Here is a 16,802-nt window from a genome sequence, read left to right as displayed (position 1 = left end):
TTGATCGAAAGGGTAATAAATTTAACAAAACATCCCTGATACCCCAGAAAACGAAGGATCCAGAAACAATTTTTGCTTGAGAGGAGTTTGGAAAGTTGGCTGACACAATGAATGTAAGGGAGCAGACAAAATATAACTTGCTGCTGCGGAGAGAGCTGTCGAAACCTGAACAGTACGTTAGTAAAGCTCTAAGTTTTTGCTGTCTAAATGGAAAGCAGAAATGCCAGCGTGTGCACGAAGCCTCGTGTCACCTGGACGCCCGAGCGAGCACGACCTGGTTTATCTTGCATCGTTTGCACAGCCCAGGGACGCCGAACAGGACACCTCTGGAAGCAGCCCTGTCCCTTCCCCTTGCTCCTCTCTTTCCCCCCTGCTGCCTAAAGCCTTGCCAGGTCAGGCTGGGCCCGGTATCCCGGGGGCGTGCGGGGGCAGGGAGCGTGTGGGGCAGCACGGCCGGCGGTCCCCACGCTCGGCCCTCCCGGCTCGCTCTCCTCAGCGGTTTCTCCCGCACGCAGCCCCGATTGCAGCCTGCTGCGGCGCCGGCCGAGCCCGCAGCGAGCGCGGCCACCCACAACCGCGGCTCCTCAGCCGGGAAGGCGAAGGGGGCAGGAGGCTAGAAGGGGCAGGAGGCGAGGAGGAGCAGGAGGCGAGGGGGGCAGAGGGCGAGGAGAGGCACCGGGCGAGCCCCGGGGCTGGCGGCGTGAGGCGGCGGCCGCCGCAGCCGCGCGGGAGGGGACGCGGCGGCGCTCGCGCTCCGCCAATCGCGGGGCTGCTCGCGCGCGGGCCGGAGGCTGCGCCCACCCTGCGGCGGCGGCGGCGGCAGCCGGGCGAGCCATGGGCACGGTGCCGTCCGCGCTGAAGCACTGCCTCAGCTACCAGCACCTCCTCAAGGAGCAGCTGTGGATCGCGGAGCCGCCCGCGGCCGCGCAACCCGCGCAGGTACCGCCTGGCGCGGATCAAGGGATGGGACGGGGCCGGCCCGACGGGGCGCGGCCGGCAGCAGGGGGAGGACGGGGCGCCGCCGCCCCCTCGCCGCCCCCTCACCGCCCCCTCGCCGCCCCCTCGCTCCTCAGGCACGTCCCCGCGCCGCTGTTGCCCCTGCCCGCCCGCAGCGCCCGGTTCTCTCCTCTCTCCCTTCTCCTCTCCCCTCTCTCCACTCTCCCGCCTTTCCCGGAGCAGCGGGGGAGGGAGGAGGCCCTTACCCACCGCCCCGCACCGCTGGGCTGTGTCTGGTCAGTGTTCCGGCACAGGGCCGGTGTCACACCGTGTTCCAGGCAGTTCACAGGTGGGTGGCGCTGGGGCCGTGGTGAAACAGTGGCAAACCCACTCAGCAGTGGGTCACCTCGCCATGCGTGATCGTTCACCGTGTGAAAATGATAAAATGGCAGGGTGAGACGCATTTGGGCGGGGGCTGCCCTTGCTCCACGCAGCTTGTATTGCTCCCGGGCGTTTGCTGTCGAGGGAAGAGTCCCTGCAGCCGTAGGGGTGCGGAGGCAGAGCGGGGGCAGTCGTGGAGGGGTGACTGAAGTGGCTGCTCACCCTCCTGTCTGTGAGCTGCGAGCAGGTGTGGACAGTGGCTGCAGGGTGTGAAGGTTAGTTGAGGTGACCGAGCAGGCTGCGAAATCAACAGCGTAGGCCATGACTGTCCTAAACATGGCTTTGTAGGGGAAGAAGGGAGGCAAAGTTACCAGCATATCCTCTCTGAACAGTCATCCAGTCCAACTCCAGCTCCAGTAATCAGTCAGTGCTTCAAACCTTTAAAAACATAAGCCAAGCCTAGAACAAAATAGTTTAAACTGTACTTAAATACATTTTTAATTTTATTTTTTTAAGAGCAGCTCTTGTTTGTTGCATCTTCTGTTTTCAGATAGGTGGTGGGATCATCTTCCATTTTTCTCCACTCTTTGGAAGTGAAATTTAATTCCTATGTAGCAATGTGACTTCAGAGGTGGAGAGAAAATGAAAAATATTCTGATTGATATAAAAACTAGCAGCATTTTAATTTTGCTTCAGATGCTCTGAGCCTCATATCTCAAAAGATGCATATAATGGGATACCCAAAGCAACACTGTTGTGGGCATTGGGCTTTGTATAGGTAAGCCCCATACAGCTTCCAGCTATCATAATTCCCTGGGAATAGTGTTTATCCAGCATTAAACTGGGGGAAAATAAGCAACTTTTTTTTTTTTTAAGTGGATTTTTTTATGGTAAAGAAATAAAATAGAATTAATGGACTTTTATGTACTAGGCCTGAAGCAAAGCACTATAATTCTGTTCATATGCCCTTGCTATGTTTTGGTGCATCATTTCCTTTCAAAATATCTGAACATTTTTTAAAAGTGATATGCCACTTGATTGTGTCAGTCTCTCTCTCCCTATCAGATGAAGCATTTGAGAAGTCTTTTGCAACAGAGTGGGTTTGCAGTCAAAAACAATCATTAACATCTTCTCAGAAAATAGTCAATTAAAAAAAAAGTTTTCTTTATTGTAATGGATCATTTTACTTAATTTTTGCAGCGCTCTTCTTTTATTTTCATCACCATTTTTCTTCATCCAAGGATACAGAAGGATGTCATCAGTAAACAGCAAACATGAGAATATACAGCAAGCATCTTCCCTGTGCACATTGATGTGGGTGTGAGCTGCACAATAGACTGATTAAATCCAGAGGTGGTCATTGTTCATGTTTTTTCATATTTGCTTCTGCATTACCTTGCTGTGGTTTTACATGATTCTGTTCAAATTTCCCTACTTCTCACGTGGATTCTTAAACAACCCACAAAGGCTTTCCTTATGTAGGAGTGCATTCCATACCAATCCCATTCAAGAAAAAAGTGTTTCTTGTTACATGATCTATAACTATACTGGCTCAAGTAATGGCTGTAAAAGGTTTGTTGGTCTTTTTTTTTTTTTTTTCTATGACCAGCATATGCAAGATAGTTATGGCAGCACCACTGCAATGATATTTATGAGAGTACACTAAGGAATAAAATAGGAAAGAAGGTTAAGGTACAAGAACAATTTCCCAGAAATAATGCTTTCATGGCTGATAAAAGTAAAGAGTTTATTTACTTGCTGAAATATTTTCAGGAGTTCCTCAGGATTTTTCTTTAACCACCAAGTAAAATGTAAATGTTGCTGCCAGGGCTCTTGTAAAAATAAAATCATTCTATTTTGTCTGAAGACCCCAAATATATAATAATTTGGTTATATACTGTGCTGACTAATTTGTAGTCCTGTCCAGGTTCAACCACTTGAAGCTCTACTGGAGTTGAAATGATGGGTTCTAAAGTGAGTAGTAGAATATCTTAGTCTTTGTTTTCCCTTCTTTTTTCTGTTTCATTTAGCCAACCATTTTTGTGGTATTTTTAGAAAAATATTTTAGACTTTAAAAGATAGACTTGAGTAGTAAAGTTATTAAAAATGAGAGATGAAAAGTAATAGGTAATTTGGCTAGGTGGCTAAATAGACAGTAAATAGAATTTTCTACTACATATTTGTGGAAGTTACTAATACCTATTTCAGTCTTATTTAGACTAGTCTGTGTTACATCAAAAAATTACTGAACACCTGACTGGTCAATGAGACACCACATTTCTGCTGCAGTGTGTTCATCTTTCTCCATATTCTTAGTTTCTTAACCTTGCTTCAGAACGCTTCCATAATGCTTCCTACAAGGAATATAGTTCAGCTTCATTTTCACAGCATTACCCCAATGTATATGGCTTTGATTATCAGGTCTGATTAACTTAATATTAAAGGTTTGGTTTATTTTTACTAAATAAGGCTATAGTACACAAGATTTTGTTAAAGACACGGGTTTATATCAGAACTGTAAAATGTGCTGGCATCTATGGAGAAAAGAGGTGGCCATAGATATTGCAGTGTTGGGGAGATTTCTGCAGAGTCAAGGTCATTGCTGATGGTGACTCACAGGATTTGACCCGAGTGTGTAATGTACTTTGTGGTCTGCTTTGTGAAGTGCTCAGGCTGAGCAGCAGGGAAGGTGTCTATCTGCTGCTGGTGTCCTCTGGTTTAGCAGGAGCCTTCTTGCTGGAAAAGAGATGGTCTGAGAGTAATTGACATTGATTGGTCTTATCCTACAGACTTAATGTTATATTTTCATGTAGGCTAGAATGGAATTTTGATGCATTAGGAATATGCTAAGGACACAGCAGGGAAGAGCTGGATGGCTGAAGAAGTATTAAAGACCAGGATGAAATGCAAGGTTACAGAATGATTAGGTGCTTTGAGACCTATAACCCAATCTAGAAACTTTGACTTTATTGTTAGAAGAGATTGAAGAGGAACCTTGGAATCTTCACAAATCATAGGATGACTATGAGCTGCCAATATAGCTGTTAAAAAAATCAAGTTAGGTCCTGGTCCTCAGATAGAGTAGATCAGATATTTCCAGTCAAACAGGGAGATGTTGATGCCATTGCAAAGAAACTGTATGTGTTCCATTTTGGTTAGTCATGTTCAAGAAATTGAATTCCAGCTGGGATAAGTTAGGTCATACACCACTGGAATTGGAGCATGATTTGGGAACATTGATTGGGAAAAGGGAGGTGAAATGTAAAATGTCTTGTGTTTGTTTCATATCTAGTGTTGAGACCTGGAGGATGTGTGGGCAGGGTGGGAAGAAGAGGAATTAGCTGTTTAAAATAAAGGAAGATGTTGCTACCCACAAACACACACTTATACTCAGTCCATATAATAAATATAAAGTAGAAATTTAAAAACAAATTACACATTGGTGGAATTCTGTAGGAGCTTTTTAATCACAGTAATGAGGATATGATTTAGGTTTACTAAAAGGATTATATGTTGTGGTGTCCATAGTAGTGAAAATCATTTGGTTTTTAAGAACTTTTAATAATTATATAATAAGGAATAGAGGATAGATATTTAAATGTTTTGAAAGAGACAATTCCATGTCCAGTTTTTCTAATTACACTGCATGGCTTAATACTTTGTTAAGGTCAGAGTGTCAACTTTAGTTGAGTATTCATCTGCCATTTTAAACTGGGGAATTCTACTCTGCAAGGGAGTAGTGTAGTGGCTAAACATAGTGGCTAAATTATAAGCATCTTTTTCTTAAACCATTGCATTTATGTGCTACTAGCTAGGTGTACTAAGGGGTATAGTAAAATAAGAATATATTAGGAGTCATGGTTTGGTGAGGGCTAGCTACACTTAAAACAAATAAAGCAAAAAATAAGACAAAAATAAGACTCTAGTCTCTTATTTTGCTGGATGTAGCTGTGACTCTAGGAAGTGTAATCTGTCTAAATAATGCTAATGTGTGCTATGTTATGTTGTAGGATTTCTGTCACAGCATTAGGCTGTCTTATGGAATGCAATATCCAGAATCATTAACAGTTGTTCAGGATATTACCATTGGAAAATTTTATAACTGGGGAGGAACGAAAATGCCAAGTGCTAAATATGTAAAATAATGAGCAAAAACTTGGGTCCTCTGATTTAGACAGCTAACTTCTGTTTCAGAGCCTTGATGCCAATGATTTATGTGCTACACGCCTAAATATCCAGACTGAAAATGCACAGACTAAGATTCCCTCATCTCCTCACTGCATGACACTCTTGGATCTAGAGATGCACACAAGTGTCTTATTTTTTCAGTTTAAATGTGCTAGTTTAGATTTTGTAATAGATTGTCATGTTTTAAACATATGCTAGAAACCTCTGAAATTTATTTTTAAAGTAACTCAAGAATAACAACAAAACCCACAGTCCATGTGACAGTTATATGTGTCTTACTTGATTCAAAATACAGCATAAAAAATGAAGCATATGGTATTGTGCAGCCTGGGAGGAGACAGCAGATCTCTTTTATTTGAGCCTTTTAGGTACATCTCAGAGCAACTGATTTGAGACATACTGAATTTCATGTTCTTTTTATCTCCATGTAATTATATATTTCAGGAATAAATTAACATTTGCAGGCTCTCATCAAATAACTATTTAGGCTATTTTGAATTTTAATTTAATTTATCAAGCTAAGAAGTACTATAAAAATTGCAGACAACAATATTGCAAGTTTATTAATTTACTGTGACAATTACCATACCATCATTGTTTATACCCTTTTTTTTTAATCCAATGAAAATTGCATGTGAGTAGAGACCAACAAGGTGGAGAAATATCAAGGTAGTTTTCCTGGACTTTATGTTGCAGTTTTGTTTTCATAACTCTTTCAATGGATGGCATTATTTAAAGATACTTAATGAAATCTTTCAAGAGAAAGTATGTTAATTTCACTGGACAAAGGTAATTTTTTCCCTCTCCCCTTTGTCCACCATTTTTACCTCATTCTGTGTTTTCATCCTGACCTTTTGTTGTCTTTCATATAACCTAAGACCAAATAATTGATCCCTAAGAGTGATCACTGAAGTTCCTGGTTTCCAGTCCTACATTTTTCCAGCCCTTCTGTACTCTTCTATATGCAGAAGCCTCGTCAATACAGACTCATTAAAGGAATCTTTTTCTCATTGAATACATTACAAGAATGTCCCAAGAATGGGACTTTTTTTTTCTGCTTTGTTGCAGATTTCAAGGAACATTTATTATTTAGTCTTTGTAAGATTTAAAGCATACAAAGTTATTAAATAGAAAAAATATATTTATATATATTATATAACTATAATTATGAAATATATATAATAAAATTAATAGAATAATGAAATGGAAGAGATTATAATTTAAATTATAGCAATCTATTAAGTTTGTATCAGCATGCTGTTTTTTCTTGTTGAATTTGGAAATGATGAATGACATATGATACATGCTGACACTGAAGGTAGTAAATAAAACACCCTCCCACTGAATTGAACTGGAGTGCAATGCTGAGCTCTTTCTAAAATGTTCTTTGAAGTCAAGAGGAGCTTCCCCTTCAGAAGAGCAAGTCACTAGACTCATGCCAACTTTTTCAGTCAGGTATTTTATGTGCTGCAGAGTAAGATCTCAAGAACATTGAAGAGAGGAGGCCGAAAAGGCTGATTAGTTGGTTTGTTAGGCGTGCCAAACAGGATGTTAGAAGTTCAGAAGCTGATGAAGTGTAGGTTTGACCTAAACTGAGTCACTGACTTTCAGGTGTTTTATACCATTGGCCTGTAAATACTGGACAGATAACAGGAGCTTTTTAGTTCATAGAGATCTATGCTATACTGAGATTATTAAGTGAATTTAAAATTTTATAATAAAGGTGGAAATATTGTAAAGGATTTGCTTTGCAAATTTGGGAACTAAAAAAATGCAGTTAGTTTTTATTCAGACCTCATATCTGCTTTTTGCTGAGACCCCATTTATGACTTTTCCCACCTCTATCTCCTTCAAAGCCTAAATATGGGCACACTGATGTTCATTTCCTCTCATGCCAGCTCAAGGAGGAGGATTGATTTAAGACACCCCACATGTCATAATTATTTTAAAATTCATGTATTTTGAGATAAGTCTTTTCTCATTACTTTGGCTAGGAGTGAAGATAAGTGAGCTGCCAAAGATCACTCAGATCCCAATTTAATTTCTACTGAAATAAATGGGAATATCTTTTAATAAGACACTTATTTACAATTTGTGGTTCTTCTGTTTTTTAGTTTTGGTAAGGAAATCTCACCTTAGAAGTTTACTGTACCAGCTGGTCAGACATAGAAGTTTTCATAAAGCAGAACATTTACTGCTCCTAATTAATCAAATTTTCTTAACTTTCTGATGTAGTGACTAATAAACAGTATTAACTGTTGTCTCTATAGTGGGTTTTAGGTTGGTTTCTTTTCCACTTAGAAAGAATGCTGAGTACCTGGAATGCTTCAGGGTGGAATGCTGGGTACCTAGGATGAAGTTACTTGTTTTCTCTACATTTTAATGATAGGACTATTTTTTGGTGCTTCTGAGGAATAAGGTAGCTTCAACTCTTGCAGAACCTGTGTTGAAAGATTCACATGTTTATGGAAGTTTGTGTTTGAATTTCAGTTTATAGGTGAATTGCATGCAGTAAGAAACCGCTGCAGTGTAGGCATAGTCCAGAGATGAAGCTGAGTTCTTGTCATCCTTACTTCTTTCACTACATAGATATTTGAGGTGTTTAAACAAGGTGATGGTTCTCTGAAATTTTAGGAACTGAAGGCTATTGAGAATCTTTAATGTGTCAAATATGAAAGAAGTTACGTTTAAAGAAACTGTGGAGAGTTTCAGTAAAGTAGTTACTTAGTACTTCAGGCTGTTGAATTATCTTCTATTGTTTAGCTCTCTCATTCATTTAACAAAGGTATATTTTCTGTAGCATCCTTCTTTTCCCCAAAATATATATTTTAAAAGATAGATGAAGTATGAAAAAGATGATGCTGCATGGTATTGTGAACTTGCTGGGCAAAATGTGCCACCTTAAAAGTTTGCTGGTGCACGTGACAATGCAGATGTGGACCTTGACATACAATGTTGTGAAGTACTATGCACTCAGTAAGGCTCATCAATTAATTGATCCTCAGAAAATGCTAGAACAGAAAGATAATAATTTTACATGTGGGAATAAAAATTACACAGAAATTTGTAGGAAAAGGTTCTCTCTGTCTGTCTAATCCATCTATCTTCTGTCACTTGGGAAAACTCATTGGAATTCTGAGAGAAGTTGCTTTCTTGATTGATTTCTTGATTGATCAGAAATTTCTGAGATAAGAGCATGATCAAAATCAGACTTTCATACTGTGCTAACTACCTGTAAAACAAATTCAGCATTTTTGCTTTTCAGCAAAAGGGAAATATTACTGCTGTGTTAATGTACACTTATATAGCCCTTTTGGGGTAGAAATGTCACAATGGTGCACACACTTTAAAATTAAGCAGTGCAGTAGAGATGAAGGATTTTTTCTATTTTGTAATATGTTGATAGGGACATAATATACAATGAATAATAAGAATTTTATTATATAAGGTATTATTAATCAGACACATATTTTATTATCTGGTCTTTTAATCAGTCACTTCAGAGGAAAACTGCTAAGCACATGGTTTACATTTCAGAAAAATATTTCCATGGGCAGTTTTAAGGGTTGCCTTTCAAACTTAAATTATTACAGTTAGAAGTAATCAGCTCATAGCTTTTTTTCCCCTAACTTTTATAACTTAACTGAGTTAGGTATCATGTCAATGGTGAAGATTTTGATTAACATTTGGGACAAAGTTCTAATATTGCAAGAGATGGGAAAGATGCTGCAGGTGATAAGAAGGAAATGATATTTACTGTTGGAGTGTTGTTATAGCCGATATTATTTTTAGATAATTCCCTTGTTAAATGGAGATTTATTTTACAGTTTGGTGTAAATGAATGAAATGTACTCCAATTGTGGCATTACATTTGAATTTATTTGGATTAAATATTCTTATGAGAGTCATTCTCAGCAGCTCTTGTGACAAAAATACAGATTTATTACATGCGGAAACTGCTAAAAGGTGCGCTGGTGAAAAAACTGTGCTGGGTAGACATTTCTTCTTTGTTTGAGTGGGGTTTTTTTGTTCACAGATGTTAGCTGTTTTGTATGGGAATAAAGGTGTTACTTTATGAGTTTCTTGGAAAAAGAAGTTTAAAGGCTTTGAATGGATGAGATGTGTGGACTGAAGTGCCAGAGGACATTGCCGGAATGTTAGGTGAAACCCATAGGGAAATAATTCAACAGCAGCATCTGGAAAGGAACTGTATGTGGCTTTAGGGCTTACTTTTAATGTAAGTAGTTAAGATGAGATTATATAGGTGTTAGTATGTGAGAAATGGAGGAACAAGGTTAGTGATGAAGGTATGTCATGTAGAACACTGGGATTACGGAAAAGATTGAACAGAATCCGCAGCTGATCACATCTGAATTTTTAAAACCCTGGAAACATAATTTGCATTGAACTATATACTAGCTTCATAAAAAGTAAAGTGGTGTACATGAATATTTTATTGGGGAAAGAGAAGAAAGGGTATAGGCCAGTTCATTGGCCTTGGCTCGTCACTTTTGCCAGAATGGGATGAATGAAGATGGTGGAAGGTTAAGCTACTAAGCCAGTTGGCTGTTGACTATGCAGAGAGAAATCAGCTGGTGACTGAGAATTTTCTCTTGTCTCCCGGACATTTTTTGATATTCATTACTTGATTCAATTTCCTAAGCACTCTTGTCTGGTGCCATGTGAGGATACCCTAAGGTAGCTGAGATGGCTTATAGGATTGGCAGGTATTGAATAGGATTTACTGTAGACTCTGCCTTCTGGCTCAGTGGCTAGAGGTCAAGTCAGATGCATCCCAAATGCACAAGGGTGACTGTACTTAGCCATCTGACCTGTGCCCCTGCTGTTTGCTGTGTTGTTGGATAAGCTTTGAACCATTTCTGACAGTGCTGAGAAGTGGCTCCATTCAAGTGGAGAAGTGGCCATGTTTCATTGATGACACCATTTAAGATGCCCTATGATATCCTCCTTTATCTCCAGCTTCCAAAAAGGCACAGATCCTGTGTCCTGCGTGCTCTGTTGAGGGAACCTTAAGACATTTGCTGTGAATATACACGTTGACTGCACAGGGATACCTAGGACACCTGTGGACTTAGCTGTGCAGATACTTAAAGATTTTTAAAGTCCAGTTGAGTCCTATCATTAAGAACATTTCAGGGCATTTTGAGCTTAATGAGTGGGATGGCTGCATTGCCATTTAGTCCATAACTACTATTATCCATTGTCGTCATTGGAAAAATCCTTCAGTTGAGTTTATGTGTCACAGTAAAATGAAAGTACAGCTAATATTAGTACTATTAGATATTTATCCCTTTTATTTTTTTGTCCTTAGTTAATACTGGTCTTATTACTAATTTTAAAACTACATAAATTTCTTTCTCATCAGCTGAGCACTTTATTATTCAGAATATGGAGGCTTAGAAAAAAACCAAACAAACTTCCTAAATGTGCAAAGTCTGGAAGTGAAAGCAATAACATTTGGGAATTATCATGATTCATTTTGCCATGACAACCCTTAATCTTCTCAAACAGTCTGAAGTAATATGTTCCCAATTTGATTTTGTCTTTGTCATAGTTCCTCCTGTACCAGTACATTTTCTTCTACTTGTTTCACTTCAATGTGTTCAGGTTTCCATAATATATTTTTTAAATTTCATATAAGGAATTTTTAAAGCTTTTAATTATTTTCAGCAAAATAGGAAGAAAACAATATTATTTAAATATGCTCACATTTGACTAATTTCATAGTGAAAATGGAAGATTTTTAAAACATCATGAATGGTGTCATGTTATAATTTCCTTACCATTATTGGGAAATTATTATGGTAATGCTTTACAGATGTTATTTTTATAAAGAACTTTATAAATCTCAAATTATTCTGAAGAATGAGTTGCCAACAGTGATGAAATAAATAGCCATTAAAATACTGTCATTTTAATCAGTATCTTTTGGAAAGAGAGCTATGGAAAACATAATGGTGGGCCACCTGTACTTAAATTCATGATTTACTTCATCTTTTAGACCCAGCCTTTGGACACAGAAGATGATTTTGATTGCAATAGTAATGGAGAATAGTTGATTTACTTTCAGCTTTTAATTTTAATTCTTAAAGATCTATGCATAGCTCACTTTTATTGAGTTATTTAGAGAGACTTACCTGATAGGGTGGATGGGCAGTATATTCATTCTACCCCCCCTCCCCCCACTGATATCCCAAAGTATTTTAAAGAGCAAATTACTTGCACATGTTGGATTTGTAATGATGATCATGCCTCTGCTTTTTCAATGTTTGTGGAAAAACACCACTCTTTCTCCCTTCTAGAATTCTGTCTTTAGTCTTGCCTGTAAAACACCATACACACCATAATACTATTACCATAAATAATAGTAAAGGAAAGTGTGGGAGGTTTTGGCTCCAGTGTCATCAGTATGCTGTTGATCTCTGTTCTGTGTATCCTTTTCATCCAGCCCAGATGGCAGAGTATAATTGCTTTTCCAGGCTTTGACCAAGATAGGGATATGGATGAAAGTGAGTTGGCTGTAAATCAGCTTGGTTAATGGAGAAATGCTGCTTGTTAGCCAAGGGAAGCATTTAGGGAAATAGAAAAAGGTAATGTGTACACCATGTCCTGAAAATACATTTTTAATTTTTGCTGAAGTGACTGGCTGTGTTGGCCTCCTGTTAATAATAGAGGTCTCTAGTACCATTTATTATTCATTTCATTGTAACACAAGTCCAACTGTGATTGTCTATGCCTCTGCTACCACCTGATGCTACTAATAGATTCCTTGATCATTATTTTTCAAGTTATCAAAAATTGTCTGTGACTTCAGCACATCTATGTGCTTTTTTAGGTTGCATGAGCTGTTGGCTGTAATTTGGGTATTCAGATCTCTGCTATTCCATGTATTCTACACAGCAACAAATGTTTTTTAGAAGGTGTCAAGTCATCAGTGATAATTCAGAAAGTTCAGTCTCATCCAGGAGACCATTATTTGGCAAATATGGCCTGTCATTTTTGTTGTCAGGTTATGAATGAATTTTTGTAAAATATAGACATGAATATTAAAGAAGGTATTTTTTTTTGTTTTCAAAGGTAGTGAAAAATCTTTGGGCTTGATTTTATCTGTTTGTCCTGTAATGCTGCTTCTTTTTTTTTAAGAGTATGCAACATCATAGCAGAGAATTGGACATGCCTGTTAGACACTCAGTCTCCAGTTCCTGAGATTTCCTTCTTTGAAGAGCAGTCAGAACAGCAGTTTTGTTAGCCTGCCATATGCCTATGGAATTTTCTGACCCACTGGAGCTTGCATTAGGTAAATTTTAAGCCGTGACTACAGGAGATGTCTGTGTGACTCTATACTGACATGTAGTAAGTTGTCCTTGGCCTCATAGTTGGAATGTAGCATGGACTCTTATGATTTTGATGATCAATTTAAAAAGTGTGATGTGTATAATTCACATTTCTTCCCATTGCTTACTAAAGGGAAAAACTTCTGGGGGTCTGTAACTATCTTCACATCAAAATCGCTTCATAGATATTTTCCAGTATACTTTCACTGGCTTTTGGTTCTATTAAGTTATAAAAATAACTTAATGCAATGACTTAATTAATAATAAATCTTAAATGTTGATCATTATATGCTTATATTTCCCCATATTTATTTATATTATTTGAAATACTATTAGTAATTGTATTTTATGTAAAACTTACATATGTTTCTTTGTAAATGTTTATATTAATAGATTTTGCTCATGACTGTTACATAAAGTGGGAAATACTGCTTTATTGATTTTCTATCCATCATAGCCTTTACTGTGTCCCTGAGATAACACCACCAGTTATGTTGTGTGCTATCATTTCAACCCCCCAGTTTTGGGGGTTGAAAGCCATATATGAAAACTTACAAAGCAAGGATTAAATCAGGACTAAAGAATATGGGCTAACAATTCATGGCTTTATATCCTGCTACTCAGAAAAACGCTTGCCTGGCATAGTAGTTCAGTGTAGCTCATCAATTTTGAAAGAAACACTATAACATTTTGTGTAATGGAGAGATCAAGGATAAAATCTAGTTTATGAAGAAACTGAGAAAGTAATAAAGAGAATAGAATAGAATAGAATAGAATAGAATAGAATAGAATAGAATAGAATAGAATAGAATAGAATAGAATAGCATTGTTGCAAGATCAGTATGGTAACACATATCATTTGTTTGCCTAAAAGTAGTAGTTTCAGAATGCATTCCAAACCCACGACATGCTCAAAAAAACCAGTGAAGAATCTTTAATCTTGCTTACTACTTCTGAACTCTGCACTTCCTCATGGAAGGGGAAAATTAGTAATAACCTAAGAAGGAATTTGAGTTTAGTCTACCCTGTGATATGAAAAGTACAACAGAAGATAAGTTTCACCCTCTCATACATTTAAAAATGTTACATTCATTACATTAATTACATTATTAAATGTTACAATTATTACATTTTATTCTTATGATTTTAAAATAAAAGTGAACATAGACTCCTCCAAATAGTTTTCAAATATATGACTACACTCTCAATTAAACAAAACAGACAATTCCAGGCTTTCAGTTTATGTGTTGTCATAGTTCAAGCTGATCTATTTGCTTATATGAGGTAAATTGTGTACTGGAGGCAGCTGCAGGTTCTGGTTTCCCATCCATTAAGAAAATTCACTGTAAGCAAAAGAGTAAACTACAAGTCATAGAAAATAATCAGCAGGTGTTTCACCCAAAGTATGTGAGAGTTCTCTGAGCTAATATAAAGGAAAATAGTCTGGGAAGTGAGGAATTCCCCCTGTTCCCTCTCTCAGACTCCTGCAGGCAGAGATTATATTGATTTATTAACTCTGTAGCTCTTTAGGAAATGTGCTGTTTTGTGTTTGTCTGAAAGAAATGTTCTTTCTTAGAGAACGGAGTTCCTTATTTGTTTTGCTGCATCTCATTGCATTTTGCTAAGACCAGGGAAGTACTGTGCTGTGAAATTGGTTTGCAAACTTAGTAACTCTGTGGCAATTGTCTATGTGATAGGTGATTTAGCACGATTGCATATTATGCTTAAGTTTTCCCTTTTATAACCATGATTCTGTTTGTGTATTAGGCAGAGCTCTTTTACTACTAGTTGAATTTTGGTGTATTTTTTCTTATTAAACCCTTGTTTGTTGCTCGAATAAATCATTATTTTTTGGGATTTCTGTCATAGCATCTGATAGCTGTAGCCTCCAATGGATAAGAAGATAAGAGTTAATACTCAAAACACTAATGTTCAGATGTATTTTATGAGTGCTGCTACTCTAATCTGAAAAGCGTGAGATTTCTGGCCTTCATCCACAAAGCTTATCCTTAGGGTACTAAGCATTAGCAACTTCTATGCTTTGTTTTAGGTGCAACTGATAGGAAGGGTCAAAGAAAGGGAGAAATAGGCTGCATTCTAATCCCAGCCTGTTTGACTTGGGTTAAAGAAATACTTAAGGAGTATATCTCTGAATTGGATGTTAAGGAGCAAGGTTCAGATATTACAATGAACTCTAGAATAAGAAATTTCTCTGTCAGGGAGTAGGGAGGGCCAGCAGCCCCCTAAGGGAGGGACCTGAGGCTGGTAACAGGCAGTGCCGTGGGAGCCAGGTGGGGTGAGAACTGTAGGCCTAAAGGGGGTATCCTAGAAGGTAGGCCCAGAAGGGGTTTGAGCACAAGTCCAGGTCATTGGGTGAGTTTGTGGTGTTAAGGGAGGTCCCAGGTTACAGCTGGGAGTTCAGGTCAGTGACTCATGGTCAGGCTTTAGTCCAGTGGTATTAAACAGGGTTGGCCATGCAACCCTGTGCCCATCAGGCAGGTCCACAGTGATGAGAGGGATCCAAGGTCAAACTGCAAAGTCAGTTCATGGGTCTAGGTCTGGATGGATGTGAATACTCTGTTTACAGGGGAGTCATGGGAAAACAAGGAGGAAAGAATTAAATTGGTCTGATTTGCTTCTGGGCTGCTTTTGGGCAGAAGAATAGAGATCATGCCAGTTGCTCCAAAGAGATGCTCTGAAATGATTTAGTATCCTCTTCGTTGGACTGATGCTAGATGAAGTTTCTTAATCTTGGTCTGAATACCTTTGCTAGATCTGCTGTGGCTTTGGAAGACCTATTCTAAAGGATTTTCAAAAGGAATAGTAATTTATAGATTTTTTTTGATTTTTGAAATTTGTAACTATGTCCATGAGTAGTGTAGTTGAGTGTGACTTGAATGTTCTAGTTTCGTGTAAGAATAGTATTCTTAACACAGCAACCATTTTTTTTTGTCTTTTGGGCATTCCTTAGTAATGTTGTTTCTTACCTTTTGATTTGGCAGCTCATCAGAGAACTTGACAGAATTCTTTTTTTCCAAATCTTAATTTCTATTGTCTAAATAAAAGTAATAGTTTTGGGTTTTTTTGTATATTAGTTAATATTATTTGTACTTTATCACTTTTGCCTTTACCATTAAAATCCTCTTTGTAAACAGGATTAGATTAAACAACTGGCCACTCCAGCAACATGAGCATAAGTCTCATAATTCAGTTAAATTCATTTTTGTTTAAAATCATATTTCTTACATTTTCATATTAATTACTTTTTTTGTAAACAACCCTGCAACAATAAGAAGTAGTATACTAGCAGATTGTATTGGAATTTAATAGTTAATGTAAATGACAGTAGAAATATTAGGGCTATAATTTTACCACAGAAATCCTTACAGTGAATTCTCTCCCAGCTCAGACAATCCCCTGATATATGTAAGTCACTACTCTTCCATAAGCTTAAACAAGCCTTCTGACCTCAACAATTATTTGGTTTATTCCAGGTGAGTTAACTCTGCGCTTAACTAATTTTATTCTGTGATGATTTACTTGGGTTTTATATTTTGCCATCCAAAGGACAATCTCCAGTTGATTGAGTTGTTTTTTGAAGTTGGAAGTCCCAATGTTTCTACTCATGAAGTGCCAGGCTACTGTTTTATCTATGACATCTTAGTTTGTAGCCCAGGATCAATTTTGTAATTTCATTTTCTTACTTAGCATCAGAAACAATATGGAGAGTCCTAAGTGTTATCTTGCATATTGCTTTTATTGAAATGCATTGGGGATTTCAATGGAATTTTGTACTCTGCTGTAACTGCTTTGTTTGTGGTATGTCTGTGTTAACATTCAGGTCATGAATGTGGAGTGATATAATAAGAAAACTTCATGTGATGAAAGATTCTCAGGAGCTGAAAGTTTTTGCTAGTCATGGTCCATTCATGGCTACTCTTC

The 16,802-nt window shown here is 38.2% G+C and overlaps 1 protein-coding gene across 7 annotated transcripts in view; it reads left to right on the top strand.

The window, feature by feature from the left end:
* Positions 1-774: 774 nt before the first annotated feature.
* HMGCLL1 (3-hydroxymethyl-3-methylglutaryl-CoA lyase like 1) overlaps positions 775-16,802 on the top strand; it is a 73,744-nt gene continuing 57,716 nt past the window's right edge. For 2 of the 7 annotated variants that reach the window (XM_030944926.1, XM_030944927.1), the window contains exons 1-2: positions 824-939; positions 12,670-12,823. Coding sequence is in view for 2 of the 7 variants with exons in the window: in XM_030944921.1 (XP_030800781.1) it covers positions 835-939 (105 nt within the window). In the remaining 5 variants the exon portion in view is untranslated. Of the gene's footprint in view, positions 940-1,073; positions 1,286-12,669; positions 12,824-16,802 lie in introns of those variants that run through there. The other 5 variants (XM_030944929.1, XM_030944921.1, XM_030944923.1 and 2 more) reach the window with 5 other exon arrangements.

The sequence above is a fragment of the Camarhynchus parvulus genome, chromosome 3 (assembly GCF_901933205.1).
Source record: "Camarhynchus parvulus chromosome 3, STF_HiC, whole genome shotgun sequence".
NCBI classification, from domain to species: domain Eukaryota; kingdom Metazoa; phylum Chordata; class Aves; order Passeriformes; family Thraupidae; genus Camarhynchus; species Camarhynchus parvulus.
The sequence above is the reverse complement of the archived record's forward strand: the minus strand, read 5'-3'. Positions and strand labels throughout refer to the sequence as shown.